The sequence below is a fragment of the Mus musculus genome, chromosome 17, assembly GCF_000001635.26.
Source record: "Mus musculus strain C57BL/6J chromosome 17, GRCm38.p6 C57BL/6J".
Taxonomy (NCBI): domain Eukaryota; kingdom Metazoa; phylum Chordata; class Mammalia; order Rodentia; family Muridae; genus Mus; species Mus musculus.
In genome coordinates this window covers 6,893,116-6,920,509 of record NC_000083.6, presented here as the reverse complement: position 1 = coordinate 6,920,509, position 27,394 = coordinate 6,893,116, and the positions used below count along the sequence as shown (strand labels likewise).

Genomic DNA, 27,394 nt, shown 5'->3' with positions numbered 1-27,394 from the left:
AAATCTTGTAGCTGTTTATAGTCATTAGTTCCAAGCTTCTTGACTAGTAGGAGGAGGGGTGTTCCAGGCCAATTAACATAGTCTCAGGATCCCCACATTGAATAGCCTACTGATATGGGGAGCAACACCTTCCTTAGCAATCAGGGGCATGGAGTGCTGTCGGACCCATACAGGCTCAGCTCCTGGCTTGAGCTAAATCCAAATTGAGGTCCGATAATTAGCCATCCCAACTCCTCCTGTCTCTCCCAAGCACTGAGGAAGCCATCTAGCCAAGTAGTAATTTCATCCTCTGAGGTGGGGAGGGGCTCAAACAACTGGTATTGTTCTGCTAGAGAGGTGGTAAGGACATGAATGAGCTTCCCTTCTGAATCTAATAGTTTGGCTCCTTCTGAGCAAAAATGTAGTTGTGCCCTCCCTCATTTTTGTCAACAGATCTCTCCCCCAATAGAGGGTAGGGGCATTCAGGTACAACAAGGAATGAGGTTACCTTCCCCACTCCCAAACCCACTGTTCTTCTGGTAGTCCATGCGTACTGTTGAATTCCTGTTGCCCCTCAGACCCAGGATTTCTTTGAAGAACCTTTACCCTCAGGCTTCAGCAAGACAGAATGTTGGGTTCTGCTGTCAACAGGAAGTTGGTAGGTTTCCCCTCCACTTTTAGAGTTACCCTGGGCTCAGGGAGGGGAATCCGAATGCCATTGCCCCATTCTTCATCTTCTAAGGACGGGATTTGGATAGACTTCTTCTTGGGGCATTCCCTGGCCCAGTGGCCCTTCTCTTTACAATAGGTAAATTAGTTGTTAAGAGGAGGCATTCTCATTCCTTAGGGCCCCCCTTACCTCCTCCTTCAGAAGCTATCTGTTTTAGGTATCTCCTATGGTCTTGTGGTTTGGCCATGGCTGCCAACAGGATCTTTGCCAGGTCACGAGTTTGTTGCCTCTGTCCTCTCATTTGCTTCTCCTCTGCAGTCTCTTTTCCACTAAACACTCTGTCTGCCACTGTCACTAAGTCCCTCGGACTCTTTTCCACCAACCTCTCAACCCTCTGGAACTTTCTCTTGATATCTGGTGCTACCTGATTAATAAAAGCTGGAGCTACTGCTGTGTTTGCTTCTAGTGATTCAGAGTCCATGGGAGTGTATTGTTGAGAGCTTCTATGACCTCTCTAAGAAAGCTGAAGGGTTCTCACTTTTCTCCCTGCCTAATGTCATACACTTTGGCCAAATTTGGGGTCCATTTTGTGACCACCTTGAAACCTGCCAGCAGAGCCTGACTGTAAACTAAGCCTCCTCTTACCTTCAACAGTGTTAAAATCCCAGGCTGGTCAAGTTAGGGGAAAGCAAACATCAGTAGTTGCTTAGTTATTGGTGGACTTCCCCTCTGGAGTCAGGAATCAGCTTCCTGGCCTCTGCCTGAGCCCATGGTCACCCCAGATTGAGGCTCAGGATGGCTGCTGGCCCCATGTGGCCACAGCCCCCTGACATGTCTATCTTAACTACTCATGGCCACAGATATAGATTTGGAGCCTTTTTCTCTGTAATTTGAACAGAATTACAAATGTGGTACGACTCAGAATTTACAAAGAATGGCACAGACCACAGTGCCCCACAGACACTCAGTACACAAGCCTCCAACATTCATGCCAAACTGCTTGCACCACACAGAAACTACATGGGGACAGACAGGAAGCAGGGAGTTTATCATAGTGATAGAAACACACATATAGACAGACCTATACTGGATTTGCCCTCATTGAGACCCTCCATATTGGCAGTCCTGAAAGCTATGGGGAATTTCCCAGCCATTGCACTAACATGTAATAAAGCCAACTGCAAACCAAAGTCAGTCAGAAGAGATGAAGAAGGCCACTGTACATTAACAAAGAGAATAGTCCACCAAGATACAACAGTTATAAATACATATGTGTGTCATACATTGTTTTGTAAAACAAATACAAATGAACATAATAGGCCTTGTGGGTCTTTAATAAGAGTAGATAGTCTCAATACCCCATTCTCATCTTTAGATAGGACATTAAAACTAAAAATCAATCAACTTCGTGGTTAAACTGTACCATAGATCAAATGGACCTAACATTGACAGAATAATCCACCCAACAAAATGGAATATGCACTCCCTCCAACCACCCCTGGACTTTCTCTGAAGTAGACCACATCGTAGGTCACAAAGAAAAGAGAGGCGCTTTTCAATGGTATGACTAGTTTCGAAAGTGTCCTTAAAGCTATAAGTTACCTCTCTAATCAGTGCCCTCTGACCTTTTATTGTGTTTTGAATTATTCCCTTTTTAATGTTCATTAAACATTTTAAAATAATAAAACAATCCACAAGAATCAAAATAATTGGACTTAAAGGGGGGAACCCTACTGAAATAAATTCTTGAAGACTGAACAGCACACTCTTGAATACCCCAGGTGTACTGTAGAAATCAGAGAGGCAGTTATGAGAGGGAGTTCATAACTAAATTAGATCAAGAGAAAGTGGATATGGTGGCATGCGCGTGTCGTCTTGGCATTTGAGAGGCTAAGACAGGAAGAACACTAAGACTTCAAGTCCAGCTTTTGTATAAATAGGGAGTTCCATGCCAATCTCCATTACAAAGAAAAATGCCTGTCTCAAAACTAACAACAGCAACAATCAAAGATCTCAAATAAGTGACCTAATGATGTGCCTCAAGAATGAGAAGAACAAGAGCAAGCCAAAGCTAACAGTGATAAGTGACAAGAAACACGAAAGGACCAGGTCAGAGGTCAGTGAAGGAGATTCCATCAACACAAAGTTCTTGCAAGAACAGGCAAGATTGACAGACTCTAACCAAACTAACCAGAAAAAAAGAGAAAAGCTAATTAATAAAACTTTTAATAAAAGTGGGAGTTTACAAAATCCAGACAACCATTGGGGAATACTTTGAAAGTATATGTTTTGGGGGTTTGGAGTTTTTTTGGGTTTTTTTTTTTTGGTTTTGTTTTGTTTTGTTTTGTTTTATGTATGAGTACACTGTTACTGTCTTCATGCACACCAGAAGAGAACATCGAATCCCAGTACAGATGGTTGTAAGCCACCATGTGGTTGCTGGAAATTGAATTCAGGACCTCTGGTAGAGCAGTCAGTGCTCTTAACCACTGAGCCATCTCTCCAGCCCCCTTGGTTTTGCTTTTTTAATGGAAAGTATTGGGTCTGGAGAGAGCTGGCTCATTATTTAAGAGTAGTGGCTGATCTTCCAGAGGACCTGTTTTTGGTCATGGTAAGTATCCTTTTAAATACGTTGTTGAAAAAGATTTGCAAGAATTTTATTGGGAAATGTTGTGTCTGTGTTCATCAGGAAAGTTGGTTTGTTGTTTGCTTCTGTTGTGTCCTCATCTGGCTTTGGCCTTGGGGCCATACTGCCTCTTTATAGCAGATATGATAATCCTCCATTGTATATTGTAGACAACTTTGAGGAGTACTGAAAGACTCTAAAAGCTATTTGTTTAGTTTGTGTTTCCAGCGCTGACATGGCAGCTCACAGCCATATGTAAGTCCAATTCCAGGGGTCTGTTGTCCTCTTCTGGCTTCTGAAGGCACTGGGCAATTACATGATGCACATGTGTATGCATGCAAAATACCCATATATAAAAATAATAATTAAAGTAAAACAATGGAAAATCTAGAAAAATGGATAAAAACGCAAATGACTTACCAAAGTTAAATCACAGAGATGAGTAATTTACACAGACCCATAACAAGTAATGAGATTGAAGCAGTAATAAAGTTTCCCTAAAGAAACTGTAAGGGCTAGATGGAGTCACTGCCAAATTGTCCCTAACCTTGAAGAACGAGCCGAGCAGTGCTCCTCAAAGTAGTCACAACATACAAAGGAAGACGATCACACCTTCTCTAGAAAACTGGTATTTCTTGATGCCAGAGCCAGGGGAGAGCACAACAAAGAAACAAAACTACACTGCTCCCTATACCTCAGTGACCCTAATGATGCCACCAGAGACCTGACAGACACTTCAGCAACACAACAATGACAAGCTTGCAGAGAAAGAATCAGGAAAAACTTCCATTAACAATAGCCTCAAAGCATAGAAAGAGACCCAAGAGAAAGATGTCTACACTTAAGAAAGAAATTAAAGTTAACAGTGCAAAATGGGAAGACATACCATGCTCATGGATTGGTATAATAATGTAAAAATGTTTGTTATCAAAGGTGGTATAAAGATTTCCATGTAATTCTCATCAAAATCTCAATCACATTCTTAGCAGAAATAGAAAACAATACTAAAACTTCTTTGTAATCACCACAGACTCCAAATACCAGTCCTAAGTAGAAAGAGCAGGGGCACTTGGGATGCTGAGGCAAAGGGGTCATGAGGTTGTCACTGGTCTAAGCTATATAGGGAGGCCTTGTTTCAAAGAAGCTATGAGGAGAAAAATGCAAATAAATGGATTTAAATGTGAAATATAAAAGAATTTGTATAATCCTGGGAGGGTGGCTAGCATAGAAACAAAGTTGGACTGATGACAGGCCTTGTAAGGAAACAGAAGGGCAAACTACAAAACTTTACACACTCCAGCAGGTAAACAGCATGCTGACAACGGGCTTATATTGAAAATATATAATTCTCAAAACTTGAAAGCTAAAAAATAGGCAAACCAACTAGAAAATGTCAAAAGTTATGAGCCAGAGAGAAGATGTAGCATTAGCCATGTGGGAAATACAGTTTTAAGCTGTGGTGATATAGTTACTACATACCTACTACCACACTGACATTTAAAAATTGACAATAAGGGCTTCAAGGGTTTATAGAAATAGAAAGATACATTCAAACTTACAATTGCATCTATATGTATCAAATAGAAGTTGAAACTCTGAATATAAGCCTGCATAGTAACTTGTAGTGTCATATTCTTAATGGTTTTTTTTCATGAGTTAAATGATGACAATCCTATGTATACAGCCAGCCAGCTTGTACTCAGCGAAGGCAGAGGTGTGGCGTAGGGGAGGGGAAGGTGGCTTAGCAGCTAACAGGATCAAGCTTGTTTTCTAACACCAATGTGGGGTGACTCATAACTACTTGTAACTCCAGCTCCATGGTAATCTAATGCCCTCTAATAGCCCCCAGCACCTGCACACACAAACACACGTGCACATGCACACGCACACACACATGCATGTAAGTAAAAATAAAAGGAGTCTTGAAACAAGTAGGGGCAGGCAGGTATGTTACTGGGACATGATAGCAACATAGATGACTCAGGTAAAGTCTTAGAAAAAAGCAAGTCGAGTTCAAGGTGTTTTGTGCTGTAGGACCCCTAGTGTATGCCATTTTAAAAAATAGTTAACAAGACATAAGTATTACCAAGGCAAGGAAATGACAGATATGCTCGTTGTTAGAATCTGATCACTACACATTGTGTATGTATGTTGAAATGTCACCCTGTAACCTGGAAATATGTACAGTTCCTTTATGTTGATTAAAAATAAAAACATGAGGGCTGGGAGATGCTCAGACAGATGTGTCTAAGCATGAGGGCTTGAGTCTGATCTCTAAAAACTGCTGGGCATGGGGGAGCACACTTGGTATCCCCGAACTGGGAAGGTGCAGACAGGACGATCTCCAGGGCCCGCTAGACACCGCTCTAGCCTAATGAGTCAACTCAGGCCAGTGAGAAACCCTGTGTCAAAGGTGGTGGTGGCATTTCTGAGGATGACACCCAGTGTTGTCCTCCGGCCGTGGCACATGTACTACAGGCTCACATTCACGGACATGAATTTGCACATATACAATATACAGCTACACACAAGACTTAAAATTGATTAAAATTTCAAATATTGAAACTTTTCATTCAAAACACTATCCTTTCATAATTGTGCTGAGTTAAAACCGGTGGTGTTTCCAGCGCTGGTCGGCTGGTCTTATGCACTTGAAGATGCTTTCTTCAGACTCAGGATGTTTTCTCTTTGAACTGAACTGATAAAAAAATTTAAGGGAAATCTATTCCATTGAATTCAGATTAAAAAAAAAAAACTAATGGCTTTTAAATTCTTTACTACCCACTCAAGTTTTCTATAACAGACTACACACACACATACACACACACACACACACACACACGTTTTACTAGGCACCAGAGGAACTGGTGGTAAAAGTACTTGATGGAGGGAAAATGCGGTTATCTAGGACTCTGTACCCATGTGTGCCAGTGTGCATTTGCTGTGAGCTTTGCATCACCTGACCACATTCCTGCCAAATTGCCCTCATCACACCCTCGGCATGCCGCAGTCATCAGGAGCCATTTGCTGCTGACACAAGCTCTGCTGCTAGCCAGGAGCAGCTTGGTCCGTGGCTGCAGCTCTCTGCTTTTAGAAGTGATGTCTAGTATTTCTAAGCCTTGTCTGTTTCTCTCAGCCTGGACAGCCTGATCCTCTAGAGCTTCAGCGACAGCAGCAGGCCAGGAGAAGGGCTCTTGCCAGAAAACGAGCCCAGGAGCAGCTCAAACCACGAACGCCTGAGCCCGTGGAGGGCAGAAAGCATGTGGACATACAAACAGGTACAGGGCCACACCCCTGGTGTCACAGCTCAGTCGCTGCTCGTGGCAATGCACTGGCGCGTACACTTTATCCCTTATAATATTCATGTTCACCATGTGTTTGTCAATCTCTCCCTGTTATATGGGAGGGAAGTCTGCTTAGTAAACAAATATGTAAATCATATATCATTATAGTGTCAGAAATACTAGGAGGGATTTGGATTTGACAGAGGCGTGCCCTGACTACAAATTCTCTCAGCCCTTTCCACATATTATATGACTGTCTTAGTGAGGATGACTGTTGCCATGATAAAGCACCGCGACCAAAGCAACTTGGGGAGGAAAGAGTTTATTTATAGGCTCAAACTTCCACATTGTAGTCCATCACTGAACTAAGTCCTCACAGGAACTCAAGCAGGGCTGGAACCTGGAGGAGCTGACGCAAAGGCCATGGGAGGGGTGCTGCTTACTGGCTTACATCCCAATGGCTTGCTCAGCCTGCTTTCATATAGAATCCAGGACCACCAGCCCAGGGATGGTAGCATTTACAATGGGCAGGGCCCTCCCTTGTCAATCATTAATTTTTAAAAATGCCCTAGAGGATTGCCTACAGCCCAGTCTTACAGAAGCATTTTCTCTATTGAAATCCTCCTCTCAGATGACTCCAGCCTATGTCAAGTTGACATAAAATTAGTCAGCACAATCTCAAAGTAGGATTATTACTCACAACCCAACTTGAGTTACTTTTTTTTCAAGGCTGAAAAGAGCATTGCAGCTCTGTGTAGACATTTTACTTGTCTTTCCGGGAGCATGAACCCACTCATTTTCAGTCATCTTTCACACTGGCCTACCTCCTTCACTCTCTTTGACTTTGCACACAGGTGCCTCCAAAGCAGGTTCCAGGATCCCTGCTTGTCTCCCTCTCAACTGCAAAGACTTTCCTTGTAGGGCGCTGAGGAGGCAATGACTGAGGGTGTCCATAACACAGGAACCCTGAGTGGATGTGTAGCAGCAGATGAAGTTCTGAGTAAATGTGTATTGTTGACATGTGCTCCGGCCCCTCGGCAAATTGGCAAAGCCTTCTGCTTTGAGTGTGAATTTTGACTGTGTGCAAGTATGTGTTTATAAGTGATTGACCAGTGTGTGCAAAACCAAGCAACTGCAGCTTCTCCTCCCAGATATGTACAGCCTGAGACTGCTTGCTACAGACACTAGCTAACCACTTCCCACTCCATTCCATGATGAGCATAAATAGTGAGTGTGCTGAGACTCTGGGTTGCTGTGATACGTGGGGTGCCACTCCATCAGAGTGGCATAGCCCACCTGAGCCCAGCCTTTCTGTACATGTGTCTGTGTGTCTAATTCCCTCACTGCCCCAGTCAGGTTCTCAGGACCAGGCCGTGCTGGACAAGGCATTTCCTGTTCACAGAACTTTGTGATCTGACAGTACGTGGGGTTTTCTTTAGACTGCTATCACCTGAGATTCCCTTCCATCCAGTAACAGCCATGGGCAGATCACCATGATTATTCTAAAGCAAAAGCAGAAAGAGTGAACCGCACTGCTTCCCCTGCTCGCAAGCCAAGCCTAGAACGAGTGGATGTCAGTGATTCTGACAGCAGAGACTTCGTGTTGGGCCTAGGTGTGTCTAAAAGCTGTGAGTGTGACCAACTCAAAATTGTAAGCTCAAAACATGAGAGCTTTGCTAGTGTGTGTGTGTGTGTGTGTGTGTGTAAGGGGGCCCCTCAAGACGAGGTTCATACCATCTGAATATTGACTGATAGAGCCCCTACTTTTTATTTACCTTTGCCTCTGGCCCTTTACGGTTACTCTCGTGTTAAACGGAGTCTATGTGAGAAGTAACTCTGATCCTTCTTACACATGAGGAGACTGAGGGCAGATGGCTGTATCTTGGCTGAATCCTGGATTCAGTATTTAATGCCAGTGTTCAAGTTCTTCTCATGGTCCTGCCACCCTGCCTCATCGAGGTATTAATGTGACACGCGTCTGCACGTGTCTGTTTCTAAACTATGCATAGGGAGAATACCAAAGAGCAGGGTGGTTTGGTGCATGATTCTTAAAATTCCCAGGCACCTAACTCACTTAGAGCCAATGCTGTATTTACTAAAGATGCCGTCTCTGCCAGGTGCTGTTAACTTTGCATCTCAGAAACCTATGGTCTCCCGTTCTCCTTTAGTCTCACTTTACAATGAAAAGTCCAGGGCATTTCAGCCATGATGAATGTTCTTAGCTCAGTGTATAAAATGAGCCCCACATTTGAGCACTTTGATTCTAAGATTTATTTTCTAATTCATTTTATTCGGTATCGTTTGGGTTTAGGGCTTTATTTGTTGTTCTGAGAGTTGCGCTCATGCTCACTGCTGATCCTGGGTTGGCTTAGAATAGAGATCGTCCTCCCTCAGCCTTTTAAGTGCTGAGATTTACAGATATGTGCCACCGTGCCTGGTAACTTAGTTCTGTTTGGAGTGAGCTGATATTTAATGCCAAAAGTAGACCATAATTAATTGTAAGCTCCATACATAATGTTCTTTCTAGAATTATACCTTGAAGAAATTGCTGATCGCATAGTTGAAGTCGACATGGAATGCCAGACAGATGCGTTTCTGGACAGACCACCCACACCCCTCTTCATTCCTGCCAAAACTGGCAAAGATGTGGCCACTCAGATCCTGGGAGGAGAGGTACAGTGCACCCCTTTGCTTCCCTCGGACTTGAAAAATGGCATCAAGATAGGCTCGGGGAGAGCATCACAGAGCAAGAGCCACTTCACAATCAGGCTCGGTTTTCTGATTTCTTTCCAGATATTACCTATAGTAGTTTTATCCTGTAGTACCAAGAAATGTTTTCAAGTACAATATTTTGATTATTTCTACTTTCTGATGAAAAATAAATTTGTTACACACATTTTTACACATTCAATTTTGCCTACATGTTTACTTCATGTTTATACCTAAGATTTGTACCAAATAAGACGAGGACTACCCTTTATATAAGAGACTCCATTCTCAGTGACCCCACAAGTCATTTGTAGAGCACATTACTTTTATGAAGGGACTGTATGTTGACGGACTCTAAATAACATTTTCATCTCCACATAGAATGCGTGAATAGGCCAGTTTGTGGAGTTAAAATCAATGACTACATGAATCAGGATGTGGAGAGGTAAGAATAAAGGAACTTGAAAAAACACATTGAAATTTGGAAATGAAGGAAGTTTTCAAGCTCTGCAGAGAAAGTGGTGACTTGTTAGGCTTGCGTCACTTCGAATGGACACTATTCATATTCCTTACTTCATTCAACTGTCTTTTTTTTTTAAGTTTCTTTAAGGCTAGTCAATGTTTAACAGAAGAAAAAAAAGAATATGAAAGACAGGACAGTGCCCTTTAGTTTCAGAATTCCAGCTTCAAATCATTAAGGTTTAGAATTCACATTGATAAACATGGATTTCCTTGATTGTTTTAACTTAATAGACTTTTGCCTATAATCAGAATGTTCCTCTGTGTACCTTGTAAGGTTGTTTTGAGAGTTAAAACAGACACAGTGGCAGTAAGTGTCTAACCCACAGGTGACACAGCAACCTCCCTTCATATTCTTATCACACATTTGATTCATGATTAAAATTTTGTTTGCTTCCTTTTGTGTTTAAGCTTTTCGACTTTGACCTTGAAGTCAAGCCCATGTTAGAGGTTTTGGTGGGGAAGACGATTGAACAGTCCCTTCTAGAGGTGATGGAAGAGGAGGAGCTGGCCAACCTGCGGGCCAGGCAGTACGCATATGAAGAGATAAGGAACGTGGAGCTGGCCGAAGTGCAGCGACTGGAAGAGCAAGAGAGAAGGCACCGAGAAGAAAAGGTGCAGCTCGCTGTCTGTCTGTCTGACTGTCTTGGTCTTTTACTTCCTCTCTCATTTCCCTGCTGGACCCATCCCCTAAGAACAATACCCAGAACTGCCCTCAGCCTCTTGTCCACTTCATACATTATGTCCAAGTTTACATATAGCATACTATGAAACCAGTAATCTTTTTTAATTAATCGTAATTACTTATATGAAGAACACAGCACAGTGAGAAATGTTCCTATGAAAGAGACCGACAGCTTTTGTTGCTCAGATCTCTCCGACAGATCACCAATCTCTCACTTCCGTGTTGTAAATTCCACCTTCTATTAATGTATGTAAGTCAGCTTCCCAAAGCTACCAATGCAGTACAGGTTCCTCAATTATGCCGTCCAACTGGATGGTGCTCTTAAATGTCAAGAGCTTGAAAGGAGCTCTAGAGAAAGAATTCCTTGATTTGTCATCATCTAATAGTAGCAAGATAAAAGGAAGGGAAGAGGCAGGAGATGCCAGGCTCCTGGGGATGGGGATCGGCACATAGCTAGTGACCAGGCCCTTGTTTCCAAATTATGTTTTATGAATCTTCAATAAGAAAAGCTTTATAGCTCATTTTAATAAAATGTATCAGTAGCCTGCAGCTAGAAAAATCTACACTCAATTATATTTACAGGTCTTTCTGGTATTGACAGTACATGTCAGTCTTTCTTACACACTGAATAAAGGTAGTGCCAGAATATTTAAACCAATGAGAACTATTTCCCAAAGAGCCCCAAGTACATTTGTAGGAAACTGCTACTATGACATAATCAGCTGGTTTTATATTTTCTCCAAAAATTAATAATTCTTCCAAAATTAGTAACTGTTTATATGAAGAACATAGGGCTCTGTAGGAATGCTCTGTGTAGGTCTTTGCTTGCGTGTGTAAGATAAACAACTGACTACAGAGCCTCTGTTGAGACAACCAATAAGATCTTTACAAAGTATGTGTTTGCTGTCAGGAAGTGGATCATGGGAACAACTAGAATATAAGTCATCTACATCTGTATTTGTTTTTAAACCTTGAAGATAGATTATTTGAAGAATATGTTAATGCCCCCACTTTTATATGGACACATAAAAAAGCATTCATGTGCCGGGCATGGTGGCACACACCTTTAATCCCAGCACTTGGGAGGCAGAGGCAGGCAGATTTCTGAGTTCGAGGCCAGCCTGGTCTACAAAGTGAGTCCAGCACAGCCAGGGCTACACAGAGAAATCTTGTCTCCAAAAAAACCAAAAAAAAAAAAAAAAAACTACAACAACAACAACAAAAAACAACAAAAAAAGCATTCACTAACTTTATAGATGTTATTTGGCCTAAAGAAGACAACTACACACACACACACACACACACACACACACACACACACACACACACACGCAAGCTTTCATGATCTCTAAAGCCACGTTAGCCTTACTAATTCTCAAAGGGATAGAGACAAGTCAGCTCATTGGGTGATGTTCTTCAATGGAAGATACATAAGGATATAATTTCGACTAAGTACTACTTTATGATGTCACTAGTAGCAAATACATATCAGCTGTCATGATTGTTTGACAAGGCATCCCTGTGTAACGTAGGATAGCCTTTAACCCACCACTCTGCGGTCTAGAATTAACAGTGTGCGCCACTAGAACCAGCTGCCATTATCTTGTTGATAACATTCATATGTTAAGCATAAAAATCATTTTACTTGAAAACGGGTCAGGAGATGAGTTTTACCTCGGGCTTCGTTATTCATAAACTCAATGCCCACTAGTTGCTCAATATGTCTGACATTGTGGTGAGTCCTGGACTGACACACTTCCACATCCTTAGCCTCACAGTCCTAGTGCCTGAGGGAACAAACTACTCAGCTCTCCATATGCAGTGACATCTTTTCTCTTGGCAGGAGCGCCGTAAGAAACAGCAGTGGGAGATTGTCCATAAGCGGAATGAGACGTTACAGAAGATCTCAGCTCTGATATTCGCTCGGCAGTACCTGGCTAACCTCCTCCCGTCTGTCTTTGACAAACTCAGGAATAGTGGCTTCTTTTATGATCCAATTGAAAGAGGTTTGTGGACACTTCTGTTAGATTCATTGCTATGCTGAGAATATCCTTACTGGTTCAAACTTATTTCATGTGTATGATCGCTGCCCTGTGTTTTTGTAGTCCAGGCCAGCGTCTCTCTATTGATAAGCAGGATTATGCACTAGAAAGACTTGGTCTGAAAAGCATGGGTTAGGTCCCAGTTTCATTGCTTTATGATCATGAATTTTCTGTTTGAAATGATGGATTTTTTAGAAATTATGTCATAAGGTATGTAAGATTTTACGAACATACACTCATTCTGTTTCTATAGAGAACCCTGGCCATCACATATTTTGGCAGTAGGTGTGGTCCTAGAGCAACAGAAGTATAAGGATGAATTTTTTTAAGACCTGGAACATCCCAGGCAGTTATGGTGTACGCCTTTAATCTAGCGCTCAGGAGTCTGAGACAGACATATCTCTGAGTTCCGGGCCAGCCTGGTCTACAGACCAATGTCCAGGACAGCCAGAGCTATGCAAGAAAAACCCTGTCCTGCAGCCACCCCAGCAAAACAAAAGAGTGTATGGTACTGGCTTTCCAATTTGCTAACACCTACAGTCACTAAAGCCCAGGTTTAAGGTGAGTCTTTCCACCTCAAATAATCCAGTCAAGGAAGAAAATCCGTCTCGGGTATGTCCAGCTGCCAATGCTTTGGTAGCTGCAGATGTATCAGGTGGAGAGCTGAGCATAGCCTGCACAGACGTGCAGGTGGAACTGAAGCCCCCGTGCTCAGCTCCCACCCTCCTGTGTGATCTAGCTAGGTGTGTCAGTCAGCTGTCACTCAGACAACCAGCTTAGCGGCTGGAAAGGCTGATCGTAGCTCAGGGTTTTAGGAGTTTCGGTACATGATCATATGGAGTCATTTGACTCCATTGTTGCTGGGCCTGTATAGGGAGCACACAGGGAATCAAAGCTGGGAAACAAAAGTCTCCCAATAACCCCTTGTCTTAGTCAGGGTCTCTATTCCTGGACAAAACATAACCAAGAAGCAAGTTGGGGAGGAAAAGGTTTATTCAGTTTATACCTCTAAATCGCTGTTCATCACTAAAGGAAGTCAGGACTGGAACTCAAGCAGGTCAGGAAGCAGGAGCTGATGCAGAGGCCATGGAGGGATGTTCCTTACTGGCTTGCTTCCCCTGCCTTGCTCAGTGTGCTCTCTTATAGAACCAAAAACTACCAGCCCAGAGATGGCACCACCCACAAGTGGCCCTCCCCCCTTGATCACTAATTGAGAAAATGCCCCACAGCTGGATCTCATGGAGGCATCTCCCCAACTGAAGCTCCTTTCTCTGTGATAACTCCAGCTGTGTCAAGTTGACACACAAATCCAGCCAGTACACCCCTTCAAGTGCAGACACTCCCCAGCAAGAGAACACACTCTCAGCTGGGGACTGGGCTTCCACACGTGAGCTTTAGGGAAATCGTTAGGATCCAAACCATAAAAGTAGACTTTTTACTATTGCTCACAGAGAACAGTAATGTTTGGTTTTGTTTGTTTTCTGTTACATAGTCCAAAACTTGAAAATGAAAATCTAACCCGAGATGTGACATATATATTAGGAAATTCAATATTCTACTTTCCCCATTATCATCCTATTAAATAACCATATGATGCCTGCCCCTAAAAACCATCTTGAAACTTAGAGTGTAGATTGCTATGGGCAGGCTTGTTAAAGTGCTTGCACAGTGGATATTCCACTGAAGTCAGCAAAGTTCCTTCTAACAGAAGCATTTAGCCTCCACTTTATCTGCAGTGCTCTCTGAATGGCCCCTGCTCAGACCCCCTTTCAGCTGGTCAGCTTCCACCCAGCTCTGGCCCCCCGAGAGGCCTTCTTATTCTGGCGTTGCCGGTCCCCAGGTTTGCACCCCACTTCAGTGCAGTCTTCTCTCTGCCCCTCCCCCCCCCCCCCCGACCCAACTCAGATTGTGCCTGTGGGCCCAACTCAGGTTTCACTATGGAAAACCTCATTTGTAAAGTACTGCTTCCACTGCAGTAGAGGGGAAGTTAACCAGAGCACATTTAGAGAATGTGGCAAAAGCTATGCTATGTGTCCTGGACTACTCGCCACCCGACCCTGCCTGCCCTTGGGGGTTGGAGGCGAGGTGGTGAAGAGTCTATACAGACTCCCTCCAGGAGCAGGTGAGAAACAGCAAGCTCGTCTGAACACTGCTGCAAGCCCCTTTAATGCCCTCCACCCACACCCCATTGGTGCCAAGAAAGCATCTCTTCTAAACAGCAGTTCCTGATTGGCTGGCATTATCTGCACCAGCAATCCTTGCTCTCTCAGGCAGTCCTCAATTAGGTCCTCCTGCACGAGGTGCTTTTGCGAGGTCCCCGGCGTTTACAGAGAGGTGGCTCCAACGTTCCTGTTACATTATGTGAGTGTGTTTGATATTTTATGTTGAAAAGACAGTGATGCTGAGCAGTGTAAACAGGGAAGCAGCCTGTTTGTGATGACTTGCAGAAATGGCTTACTGGCGTTCTTTATTGCAGATATTGAGGTAGGATTCCTCCCATGGCTAATGAATGAAGTTGAAAAATCCATGGAACACAGCATGGTGGGAAGAACTGTGCTTGACAGTAAGTTACTCTGAGACCTCCAAGACGTGCAAGGGAGGGACACTGGTGTTAGTGACAGCTCTGAAACTTTGAGGCTGTCAGCTATATTAACAAGGGCAGAGTTTTCACCCTCTCTCATTCTGGCTCTCCTGTGGTTTCATCCTGTGGTGTCTTCTATTGTTGCTTTGTACATGACATCTTCAAAGGCGGGAAGACATAACCTTAGTTGTATGTGCTAAATGTGTAAAGGCTGATGGGGAGGGAGGCTAGGGCATGTTTCTGCTTGTCTCTAAGAAAAGTATGGAAACTCAAAATGCCCTCTGAACTTTTCAGTGTTAATTCGCGACGTGGTTGAAAGAAGGATCAACGATTACGAGCACAAGGAAGCCATGCCGCCTGGTCAGAAGACAAATGTGATTAATGGTCCTAACACAGTGACAGATCCCTCGGTGACCACATTGCACACGCAGAAGCCAGTTTTAGACAGAGTCTCCTCACAGCCAGCACCATCCCAAGAAAGGAAGCCTGTGGAAGAGGGGGGACACCTTATGGCAGAGTGACCAAGAGCCAGAGAGCAGCTCAACATCTGGTCAGTTATAATGCAAGGCAGGCACATGACCCATCCAGGCTTTACAAACTGTGATACTCAGCCACTAAATCTTTTTGTCTAGTTGGCTGAACAAATCAATTATAATTAAAAAATAAAATAAAATAAAAATGACACTTTTTCATTTATTTAACATCGTTCAAGGGCCATGTTGTCTTACTAATAAGAATCTTGTCCAAGCACTAGTCTCCCATTACTCTCATATATGTATCTCTCGTAATCCTCTTCTTGTGGGCTAGCTTCTTTTTGGTAGGTCTCATATCTCACTGAGATAATAGGTGCTGTCAGTCATTAAGCTTGTCTTCTCTGTTGGAAACTAGCCCGTTGACTCTGTAAAGAACACCTGAGCATACTCCTGAAGGCTGCGTGGGGTGGGGATGGGGGTAAAATTGGAGTCCTTGTTTGTATAAAATTAAACAGCCACCTGCTGCAGCATCAGTGTCTGACAAGGCTTACTGACTGATCTGGACCTGTTACTTTTTGCATATCTCATCCATAGGCAAGTTTCAGGCAACGTCAATCAAAGCAAAGTGGTCCCCACCTTCCACACACAGCCTCTGTTGCCAGCTGGCTGGAAGTGCCCAAACCTTTTGTGGGCTATTTAGGCTCATGCATGATCCAACACTTAGAAAATATACATGTTTACTTTGTAACTAAAAAATGTGTTGTTTACATATTTTTACCAAATACTATGTCTAGTTAATGTAAGTTGCTTGTCTCTCAAAAGTGTTTCAATGTGTTGTGAATTATAGAAGGCTGTAGCATACAGAGGAGTTACTCTTGACTCTTAACTCAGCTCGTTTAGAACATTTCCTTCAGTAGTGGGATGCGCAGATGACCATCTCAGCCTTATAGCTGCTGGCAGTAACTGAAGCCTGCCTTGTCTGGCAGGCATTCAGTCTAGTCTTAGAATGCCAGCGGAGATAGAATCTGCAGTCATGAAGTGGCATGACTGATTTACATATCCACTGTAATTTCTTAAGATCAGTGATTATACATATAAAATGAGTGTGCCCAGTTCTCCATGTATTATATCACAAGACTGCTTAAGCGTCATGGGAGCTTCCTGAGTCGCATAATCATGTTTATATTTCCATCTTGCTTTATCTAAGCCAGCCAACAGACATGAACAGGTACCTGCTACATGTCAGGTAGCAAGCAGGAGCTACAGACTTAGGGGTACAGTTCTGAGTAAGGCCTACATGCACTCAGAGGCTAGCAGTCCAGCTGTCTGGAGTACATGCTGCAAATGAAGATCCCAAACCTAGGCAGTGCAGAGAGATTTGCAGCAGGTAACAAATGCAGTGAGTTGCTATAACCCGAGCCTTGGCCAAGACTCCAACCTCATAAGCTTCCTCCTTGTTACCTCTGCCCTTCCAGAGGCACTGACTACAAACGTGAGTCACTGCTCTGCAGAGCATGAAACATTCAATTCTGTGTTAAACAGTCTTTATTACTCTAAATACAAAATGCCCCAAAATTTTGATTACAGTTGTTGCTAATTATTAAACTTTTATTTTTATAATTTAAAATTATTACTAATTTAAAACACTTGCAAGTTATTTAAAATTATTTTGAGGCTAATTGCTTTTTGCAACAATTACTTCTTCAACAATGTCATACTTGTATATAATTCATTAGAATTACTTGTATTCCACACTCTCTTTTATCTCCCTTCCACCTGTCAGCCCTCTTCGCCTCCCTACAAAACCCTTTCCCAAATCTGTATCTGTTTTGTTCTGTGACCCACTGAGTTTATCTAGGGCCATCTGTGTGACCTTGAGTTTGGAAGTGTCTGTTGGAGCCTGGTGGGCTCCTCAGTGGGTACAACTAGAGAGATGACCCCCTTCTCCCAGTGTCTGTTGGTAGCCAATAGCTCTACAGGGGGCCCCATGACATCCCCGCTTCATGACTGCAGGGCAGACTTATGCAGCCCCAGTACAGGTAATCACAGTTGTTGAGTTCAAGATGATAGCTGTGTTGTATCCAGAAGGCATTTCACAGCCTTGTGTGTCTTCCAACTCAAGTTGTCCTGCCCCCTCCACTGTGCTGTCTCTGAGCCTTTGTGGGTGGTATAAAATGCCCTGTGTAGGGCTGAGCTCTCAATCGTCAGTTTTCTCGGCACCTTAAGTTTCTTTCTCTCTTTTCTTCTTTTTCTTTTTCTTTCTTAAGATCCATTTATTATGTATACAGTGTTCTGCCTGCATGTATGCCTGCCGGCCAGAAGAAACACCAAACCTCATTACAGGTGGTTGTGAGCCACCATGTGGTTGCTGGGAATTCAACTTAGGACCTCTGGAAGAGCAGACAGTGCTTTTAATCTCTGCGCCATCTCTCCAGCTCCACCTTGAGTCTCTTTGGTTTTTTGTTTGTTTGTTTGTTTTTTGTTTTGTTTTTTTTAATTAGGTATTTTCCTCAATTACATTTCCAATGCTATCCCAAAACTCCCCCATACATTCCCCCCCCACTCCCTTACCCATCCATTCCCCCTTTTTGGCCCTGGCGTTCCCCTGTACTGGGGCATATAAAGTTTGCGTGTCCAATGGGCCTCTCTTTCCAGTGATGGCCAACTCGGCCATCTTTTGATAGATATGCAGCTAGAGTCAAGCGCTCCGGGGTACTGGTTAGTTCATAATGTTGTTCCACCTATAGGGTTGCAGATCCCTTTAGCTCCTTGGGTACTTTCTCTAGCTCCTCCATTGGGAGCCCTGTGATCCATCCAATAGCTGACTGTGGGCATCCACTTCTGTGTTTGCTAGGCCCTGGCATAGCCTCACAAGAGACAGCTATATCAGGGTCCTTTCAGCAAACTCTTGCTAGTGTTTGCAATGGTGTCAGCGTTTGGAGGCTGATTATGGGATGGATCCCTGGATATGGCAGTCTCTACATGGTCCATCCTTTCGTCTCAGCTCCAAACTTTGTTTGAGTCTCTTTGTATTCTACAAAGAGAAGCTTCACTGGTAAAGCTTGGAGTACCCTGTTTCTTGTCTGTGGTAAGACAGCGTTAACACTGTGCCAATTCAAACAGCAGTAGTCAGTCCATGCTACATCTGTGGCCCCTCAGCCGTGTGTCTTTAAAGGAACACTCTGCAGTTGTTTGCTGTGTAATGTATGTAATGTGCAATGCATGCTGTGTAATTCCACAATTTATTGGAGTGTGTGTAAATTCAGATATCCCACATTGAGACAGGCTTAGTCTTGCCATCGTCCATCCTAGAAAGAAACAGATAAGTGAGAGATGAGGGTACTGTACCTGAGAGAAAAGAAACCAGCTTTATGTCATCTGGATACAAATACATTAAGTGAAGAGTTGGCGTTTTCATTGTTTATGAAGTTACCTCAGGAAAACATGGAGTGCAGTAGAGAGAAGGCAGCAAGCTAAGGTTCCTGGTATGACTGGCCCTTGCCATCAGCACCTGCACCAGCAGGTGGGTGAGTCAGACACCTTCATCTCCATTGACTTTACTGACATTCCTAACGCTCCTTTTGTAAACTCACCCTCCTGCTGTTTGAGCGAGCACTGAGATGACAGGGTAGGCAATGAACGTGTAGTCACATCCACAGACTGGAATCATGGCGTGGACCCCACATAACTAACTGGAAAGAAGTTAGAACGCCATTTCCCCTATTTAACATCATGAGGTTGGAGCCATGTGAGGGAGGCTAGCATAGCCTGAGAGGCCTTCCAAGACCTTGCAGGGCCTGGCTCAAGCCACACCTTCTGGGATGGAATCTGTACCTGCACGCAGCTGACCCTCACCTCAGAGGAGGGCTCTTCCTTTCTCAAAGCTCTGCTTTGTAGAACTGGGGAAAGAACTCACTTAGTGGGTTTCTGTTGCCTGTTTCTTTTATTCCAGCAAAGTTTTACCACATCATCCAATTTTACCTCATTTTGACTCCATATGTTTTGCCTATTCTAGGAAATTTGATATGTTCTCCCTTAATCATAATGTATTGCATAGCAAAGTAGCCCTGTCCATGTTCCTGAGCATATCTAATGTGAAGCCATTCTGCAAAGCCTAAGCTTGGGCTTCATTTCCCCATTCATAGAACCAGTAAGCAATACCCATCATTTCTTAACTCTACTGCTAATTTTAACTAATTTTTTAAAATAAAGTTAAAAAAAATGTTTGTCAGTATACTGATTCATGGTTTTTAGAAAATAAGCATTTTAAATGTGTGTTAATTACAGTTCAGATTCTATTCATATTCATACTGACCACTAGGGGTCAGTAAAACACCATGTTACTGTTAACTTGAGTTCAACTTTATATGTAATTTAATGGCCACAGAAAAGCTTGGCATGCGGGGTGAAAAATGTCATTATCTACTTGTGCCACATTGTCAGCCATAGAGAGAAGCCATCACACCAGTAGGAAAAGGGGTGTAGCTGGTTGTTATTATATTAAGCAAAATAAGACAGACTCAGAATGACAGATGCCAAATTTTTTTCTCTTACACGTAGACTTTAGTTTTGAATTTATGTGTGCTCATCTATGTACATCTGTTTGTGTGTCTATGTGTGTCTGCCTTGTGTGTGTGTGTGTGTGTGTGTGTGTGTGTGTGTGTGTTTGTGTATGTATGGTGTGATGTAGAAAAGGAACCGAGAGACATGGGAGTGAGCTTTAGGAGGCAAAGCAGGTGAGGGAAGGGGGTGGAATATTGGGGAGAAGAGGGGAGAGGAGGACCAGCAGGATGAGGGAAAAGGGCAGGGGACACAAGGGACACAGAGTGTGGGGAGAGGAGGACCAGCAGGATGAGGGAGAAGGGCAGGGGACACAGGGGACACAGAGTATGGGAGAGGAAGGATTGAGAGCAGTGCAGAGTGACATGTTTAAAACGCCATAACAAGCAAGCTTCCTTGTTTTGTGTGCTGATTTTATAACTTGTAGGGCAATTGTTTAAAAATGCATTGCCATCCTTGGACATCCAGACTCTCACTGAAGACTTAGGTTGCTCTAACATTATCTGCCAACTTAGCTGGGTGCCAGACTGACTCTCGCGATTGATGTAGACTAGAGTTGTGCTGTACTCATAACTTCAGCCTTCACCCTGACTCTGGATCCTTAACAAGCGGTCATTCTGTCAGCCGCTCTTCCTTAGTTACCACATCTGTCCGGTCTTTCCTTTACCTATGGGTCCTGGCGTGCAAATGTCAGTTGGCAGCCTTGGTGGCAAGCATCTTATATACTAAGTTATATCACCAGCCTAATCTCTCCCTGTTTACTCTTAAAATGAGGCTGTTTTTTACCTCCTGAGCTAGGAAACAGTTCTTTCCTGTTCAGTTCTGTCTCCCCAGCCGGCCCAGGCAGCACTAAGTGCTTATTCAGTTACTTGGCCTTGACATTGTCGTTAGGAGTTTTTTATACCAAATTAAAAGCTACCCCAGGGCACATGTAGAGGCACCTGCTATCAAGCCTGACTCTCTTGAATTCAAACCCTGAGACCCACACAGTAGGAGAGAAATGACTCCTTTAGATTTACATCTGACCTCCACATAGGTCTCGTGGCATAAGTGCTCACGTACATTCATAGCTACACCAGAGAGAAAAAAAAAAGCTTAGCACCTTCCCATTTCCATTCTCAGTTGTAATCATTAGGAGTTCTTGATTATGATTATGACAGAGCCATAATTATGATAGAGGGGGGCAAAATTTTATTATATTGGCATATGCATATACAGCAATAAATATCTCTTCTTCCCTAGGTGTTCTCTCAGTGAGAGACCACTCCTCCCAGTTTTTCTTCCTATGCCAAAGTTGTATAACCTCCCCCTCTGCCCTGTAACCACTGCTGTTAAATTTCTGTTTATTCTGGTTCTTGTGTGTCTCTGAAGCTCAGATGCTATTGAACCTGTAATCTCACCGCTATGGAGTACTATAAGACTCTTACTCCCTATGATTTAGGTAGCACCAACACACATCCTCTATCACAAATATATACAAACACATCGTATAGAATAGCAGTTCTCAAACACAGATACTTACATTACACTTCATAACACTAGCAAAATTAAGTCATGAAGTAGCAACAAAAATAATTTTATGGTTGGGGGTCACTACAGCATAAGGGTTGCAGCATTAGGAAGGTTGAGAACCACTGGTCTAGAACATAGAAAGAAGCTCAAAATAATGAGTAAGTGAAATACCACAAAGTCCACAATTGGTGCCTCGAACCTGCATACCCACTCTAACATACTCCTGACTGTTTTGACTCTTGGGTAATAATTGCACAGAAGCTAAAGGTGGCATCCAAGGGGAAAGTATTGCTATGAACACAGCATGGCGCTAACAGTTACAAGAGAGAAGGCGTAGAAAGAGAGCTCTTGAAACCTAACAGTCTTGGCTAAAACAAAACATTCCTGAGACCTAAACACTGTCTTGTGGCACAGGACAGGAACTACCTACCATATATGGAGGGAGCACACCACCACCACCTTGAATGCTGGAATAAGGACCTCTCAAATTTCCCTGTCTCGCTCTTGTTTCTGCCCCACAGCCCTGGAGACCTGCATTAACAGCTGACAAATAGCCTAGCAGCCACCGAAGGGAGCCAAATAGGCTCAATGTCCCTCAAAGCCACATTCCAAAGACACTTGTCACTGTTTGACTTTGGGTTAGCTCCCTGGAAAAGCTCATGTTTAGGGACTGACCTTATTTGATTTGACTCAGAGTTTGCTCATTGACAAAGGTCCTAACACCAGGGCAATGTCACTAAATAATGTAAATGGGGTGTGAGTATAATGTGATCTTTACCTACGATGGAGGTGAGAGCAGCAGCAGTAAGAGGCAGTAAAGAACGTGTGAATGAGATGAACATGGGACATTCTAGAAACGAGAGAGACAGCAGGAGCCAGGCAGTGGTGGCACATGCCTTTAATCCCAGCACTTGGGAGGCAGAAGCAGGTGGATTTCTGAGTTCAAGGCCAGCCTGGTCTACAGAGTGAGTTCCAGGACAGCCAGGGCTACACGGAGAAACCCTGCCTCAAAAAAAAAAAAAAAAAAGAAAAGAAAAGAAAAAAAGAAAGAAAGAAAGAAAGAAAGAAAGAAAGAAAGAAAGAAAGAAGAAAAGAAAGTGCATAATAAAGCAGTCATTATAGAACTACCCGTGGGATCCTAATGTATCAAGATGAAATTTTCAGATTAGCAGTACACAGTTGGGGAGACAGGATGACCCTAAAGGGAAAGCTCATATACTATTAAAATTAAACCTGTATTGGTCTAAGTAGATTAATTCAATTAAAATGTGAACTGCAATCCCCAGAGCAGCCACTAAGAAAATAACTTTTAAAGAGAATTATAAAAAGGAAGCAAAGTATTTCGTTGTGTAGAGGAAGACGCACATTTAATACAAAAAGGAGACAGCAATGGAGAAACAGAAGCATAAAAATGCGTAAGACCTGTGGGAACACAGCAGCATGGCAGAGGAGTCTCATGAGCAGTTACACTAAATGACTCGAACACCCTGGCTTTCAGAGGCAGCAACTAGCTGAGTTTACAGTGGAACGATCCAAGTGTACAATCTATAGGACACACAACTCGACACACTCAGGGGATCTCTAAGAAGGTGCATGCCTAGGGAAGGCATGAAAGTCAAAGAGACAAACACATCAAAAGTAAAGGTGTGGAAAATGACACAAAAAGCCAAGGCTGAAGTGGCTCTGCTGCCGTAGACTGCAGACAGACTGCATCACTGCTGCTGTAGACTGCAGACAGACTGCATCACTGCTGCTGTAGACTGCAGACAGACTGCATCACTGCTGCCGTAGACTGCAGACAGACTGCATCACTGCTGCAGGCCCTTGCGCAGTTTATATGGAGCCCGTACTTACCTTGGGTTACAGTGGGGGGGAGGGGGGGGGGGAGTCTCAGCCAGTGACTCCATTGTGTGGGCCTGAAATGAGATGTGCGGAATAGTAGCTGTTTGCCTCCTGGTGGCCAGGAAAAGCAGACAGACCAGGAGTGGGATATAGGAATGCTGTTAACTTGATCATTACAGACCATGTACATGCATCTAGTTATCACACCACCTCCCATAAATATGTAATTTAGTATGCCAATTAAAAAATTACCTGTTACAGAAAAAAAAAAAAAAAACAACAATCTAAAGAAAAACCTGCAAGCCAAGATTTGCCTGCTCCTGGAACTGACAATGGTGACGTTCAGCTATTAGAAATGTCTCTGATGAAGCAAAACAAAAGCAAAGTGAAAAATAAGAAGTCCCAGCATTAATGAAAGAACCAGTTGGTATTCTAGAACTGAAAAGCAGTGCCAGCCTCCCATTCGCCCGCTGAGGGATCTGGGCTCAAGGGTCTCCACTCGGTGAAGCCTTGCCGGGGTTCCAGCACACACATGGCTCATGGGAAGGAGAAAAACTCATGAAGAAAAGGAATTCAGGGGGAGTTTCCTCACTGTTCAGTCAGTGGCTGTGGGTGAGCAGAGCTGAGCCTTTTTGATTCCTGGGAAGGAACATAGGGTTCTTCACCCTTCAGCGGGCAGGATCTACTGCAGCTAGAAGTGCCGTGTCTTCTTTGACACGGAGTCTTGAGATGACAAGCCTTATGACTCTTACCTGTATACCAGGTGAGCCAGTGGCTTCTGGTGAATTCCACCAGGGTTTACTTCGCTGCCTTAGGCTCTTGGCTACATCCAGCATCTGGACAACAGAGGCTAACTCCTCATGATCATCACATGCCATGAGGCCAGCCCCATCTCTGGAAGGCCAGTCTGTAGAACATGAGTACTGGATAAGTTGACTCTGACTTCATTGTTCAGCCCCAAATCCAAAGTATGTGTCCTTCCTAGATGCCCCATCCTCTAGGCCTTTCCTAGCTCTAAAGCAGCAGACCACAGTCCACGTACAGAGCCAGTTTACATCAGTTGACTTTGTTACCTGTGGGTCCAACTCCATGCTTTGTAGGTGTCTGGGCTTTTATGTCATAGTTCACATTGTGTCTTCTATGATGGTTGATGGTTGCCCACAAAGACCACTCAGCTTACCTTTAATCACAGCTCAGAGAGCTAGCCTCATAGTCATGTGACTTACAGAACTGCATAGAATACAGTCTTCCTAAAGGTTCCCAACGAGACTTATGTTCTATGTCATTGTCTCAAAATTCTTTGGTTTGGTTGGTTGGTTTTTGGTTTTGTTTTTTAAAACATGGTTTCTCTTTGTACCTCTGGGTACACTGAAATTCACTCTGTAGACCAGGCTGGTCTTGAACTCAGAGAGATCTGCCTGCCTCTACCTCCCAAGAGCTGGGATTAAAGGCGTTTGACACTACATCTGGTGTCTTAAAATTCTTAATTTTTAGATAAGGGGCTCTGTGGGTTTTTTTGGCACTGAGCTCCTCAAATTGTGTAGTCACACTGAATCAGGCCCTCTTGGATCTGCATGCCCTGGGTTCTGCCCGCGCGGACCCTCATCTCTGTGACTTCCTGGAAAGCCACTTCCTGGATAAGGAGGTGAAACTCATCAAGAAGATGGGCAACCATCTGACCAACCTCCGCAGGGTGGCAGGGCCACAACCAGCGCAGACTGGCGCGCCCCAGGGATCTCTGGGTGAGTATCTCTTTGAGCGCCTCACTCTCAAGCACAACTAGGAGGCCTCTGCCTTCCAAGGGGCTCCCCCCTCTGCTCTGCACCAGCCCGCCCTAGGACCTCCACCTGAATGAACCTCTCAAGCCACTAGGCAGCTTTGTAACCGCCCTGGAGCCTCTGTCAAGTCTTGGACCAAGTAAAAATAAAGCTTTTTGAGACAGCAAAAAAAAAAAAAAAAAAAAAAAAAAAATGTCCAGGAGGGAGAGAGCTCCCCGGGCAGCGCTAGGGAGTCTCCAGGATGTTTGTAGAGTGCCGTCCAACCTTCTGTCTCACTCCTGTATTTGGCAAGCTGATTTTTCTTCCATACCACTGATGTTGACCCCTATCCAACATGGCAGGGCAGACATCCCCATGACTAGCCCCAAGTCATAAGTGGCCTTGTCATCTGCAACCACCATGGCCAGTCTAACCCACTGGACATCAGTGTCCTGAGAACTCTCACTGGACATCTGGTCCACCATAGCTGAGAATGATATCATTATGCTCAACTCAGTTACATAGAACCAAGAGTAAAACCACTTGTAGAATGGAGTGGTCTTCTGTATTCCAGCAGAATATTCTGCCAATACAAAGGAGGTTGCTTGGTCACACTAGGCCTAAGGGACGACCATATAGAGCCTTTTGAAGCAGTTGGTGGTCATTTTCCCTTTAAAGGACACTGTGTGAAACTGAATATAGCTGGCTTCTGACACTGTGAGAAGGGGCTTCCACAGGGCATCCTTGATGGCATCCTGAGGATATGAGTGTGGTCTGGTCAGTTTCAGGGCCTTAAGTCCACTCCCAGCAATCTGTTCCACAATGTTATCATCATTTGTCTGCCAGCGAGGCCCTTGAGGACCAAGATACATTTTGTTTGGCTTCTCAGTATCCGCGTAAAAGGATTTATAATATTTGTTCAATGAGTAAAGGAAGAAAGGACTGGCCAGGTACTGTTGCCCTTAGTATGAACAAGCTATCAAGCTCAGTTCATTTGTTTCCTATGCTTTTCTAGCTTCGTGCTTTACAGACAACATGGGCTTCTAGCTTCACAAATCCTATCTTTAGCTTGCAAGTGATGGCCACTCAGTGATTCCATTTACTTTTTTGACTTCATAGTACTTTTATGAGCCTGGTTTTCAGGTCTTTCCCATGACTTTGATTCTCCTTGAATGTGTTCTCCACTTGTTTTTGAAGTGGGTCCCTAACACATTATTTCAGGGGCTCAGGGTATGGCTAATCTGTAGAGCTTTTGCCTTATAGACACTAGGCTGTGAGTTCGATTCCCCACCCTGGATAATGTGGATGTGGTGGAGGATCAGAAGTTCCAAGTCATCCTTAGCAGCAAAGTGAGTTCAATGTCAGACCTAGGCTATATGAGACCTCGCCTAACACTGAGTTCAATGTCAGGCCTAGGCTATATGAGACCTCGCCTAATACTGAGTTCAATGTCAGGCCTAGGCTATATGAGACCTCGCCTAATACTGATACAACTAACAGCTTGTTACAGAGATTATTCACGCCATCTTAACATCCTTTCAAAAGCAATTTCTTAGTTAACTCCCACCTCCCTTTTTAGTTACCTTGCTAGAAAGAACCGAGTTGCTCCGTGCTGTCAGGTTGCTTCCTTATGTTACTGGGTTCTGTATCCCCTGTGAGAGGCGTGTCTCCAGATGTCTGGATGAGACTCCCTTCTCAAAGGAGACGGGGTCCCAGAGGTCAAGAATCACGCAACTGTGTGCTTTGTGCAACCCTGTCTGACAGGAAGGCACTGGCTGCCTGAGGCAGCAGGAGAGAAGAGCAGGGTGTGACCTGTGCAGAAGTCGATGTCCAGGAGGGAGAGAGCTCCCCGGGCAGCACTAGGGAGTCTGACCCACTCTCCCGCAGTTGACCCGTCCAGCAGGTCCAGTTATTTGAGGGTCTCGAGGGGACCTCCTCCTAATAACCAAATGGGGGGTAGAGAGAGACGAGGGTCTTGTATGAGTAACGACACGGAAACCGTTCTGAAGTTGTATCAAGACCCCCAAAATGTATTTGCCAGGCCCGAGGTTTAAATGTTCGAGCAAAAGGGGAAGTGCCTTTCAGCAGGAAGGATGGGGCAGTAGAATTGCACAAGGAAACGGGGAAGTACAGATACTTATCAGCGGGAGGGATG

The 27,394-nt window shown here is 43.9% G+C and overlaps 1 protein-coding gene, 1 long non-coding RNA gene and 1 other non-coding gene across 3 annotated transcripts in view; 2 read left to right on the top strand and 1 right to left on the bottom strand.

The window, feature by feature from the left end:
- The window catches only part of Rsph3b (radial spoke 3B homolog (Chlamydomonas)), a 43,641-nt gene extending 27,847 nt beyond the window's left edge, over positions 1-15,794 (top strand). Inside the window, exons 3-8 of the mRNA NM_001083945.1 lie at positions 6,412-6,553; positions 9,087-9,232; positions 10,199-10,402; positions 12,316-12,478; positions 14,991-15,077; positions 15,390-15,794. Of these exons, the coding sequence (NP_001077414.1) occupies positions 6,412-6,553; positions 9,087-9,232; positions 10,199-10,402; positions 12,316-12,478; positions 14,991-15,077; positions 15,390-15,616 (969 nt within the window). The 3' untranslated portion in view covers positions 15,617-15,794. The remainder of the gene's footprint in view (positions 1-6,411; positions 6,554-9,086; positions 9,233-10,198; positions 10,403-12,315; positions 12,479-14,990; positions 15,078-15,389) is intronic.
- A 2,997-nt stretch (positions 15,795-18,791) lies between these two features.
- 1700122H20Rik (RIKEN cDNA 1700122H20 gene) lies at positions 18,792-24,570 on the bottom strand. Its single transcript, NR_152131.1, has 2 exons — positions 24,235-24,570; positions 18,792-18,876 (listed from the first exon to the last, which is right to left on the bottom strand). It is a non-coding gene; the product is annotated as an RIKEN cDNA 1700122H20 gene (long non-coding RNA).
- Positions 24,571-25,172: 602 nt separating this feature from the next.
- On the top strand, positions 25,173-25,281 carry Mir692-1 (microRNA 692-1). The gene has a single exon (NR_030465.1). It is a non-coding gene; the product is annotated as a microRNA 692-1 (primary transcript).
- The last annotated feature ends 2,113 nt before the right edge of the window (positions 25,282-27,394 follow it).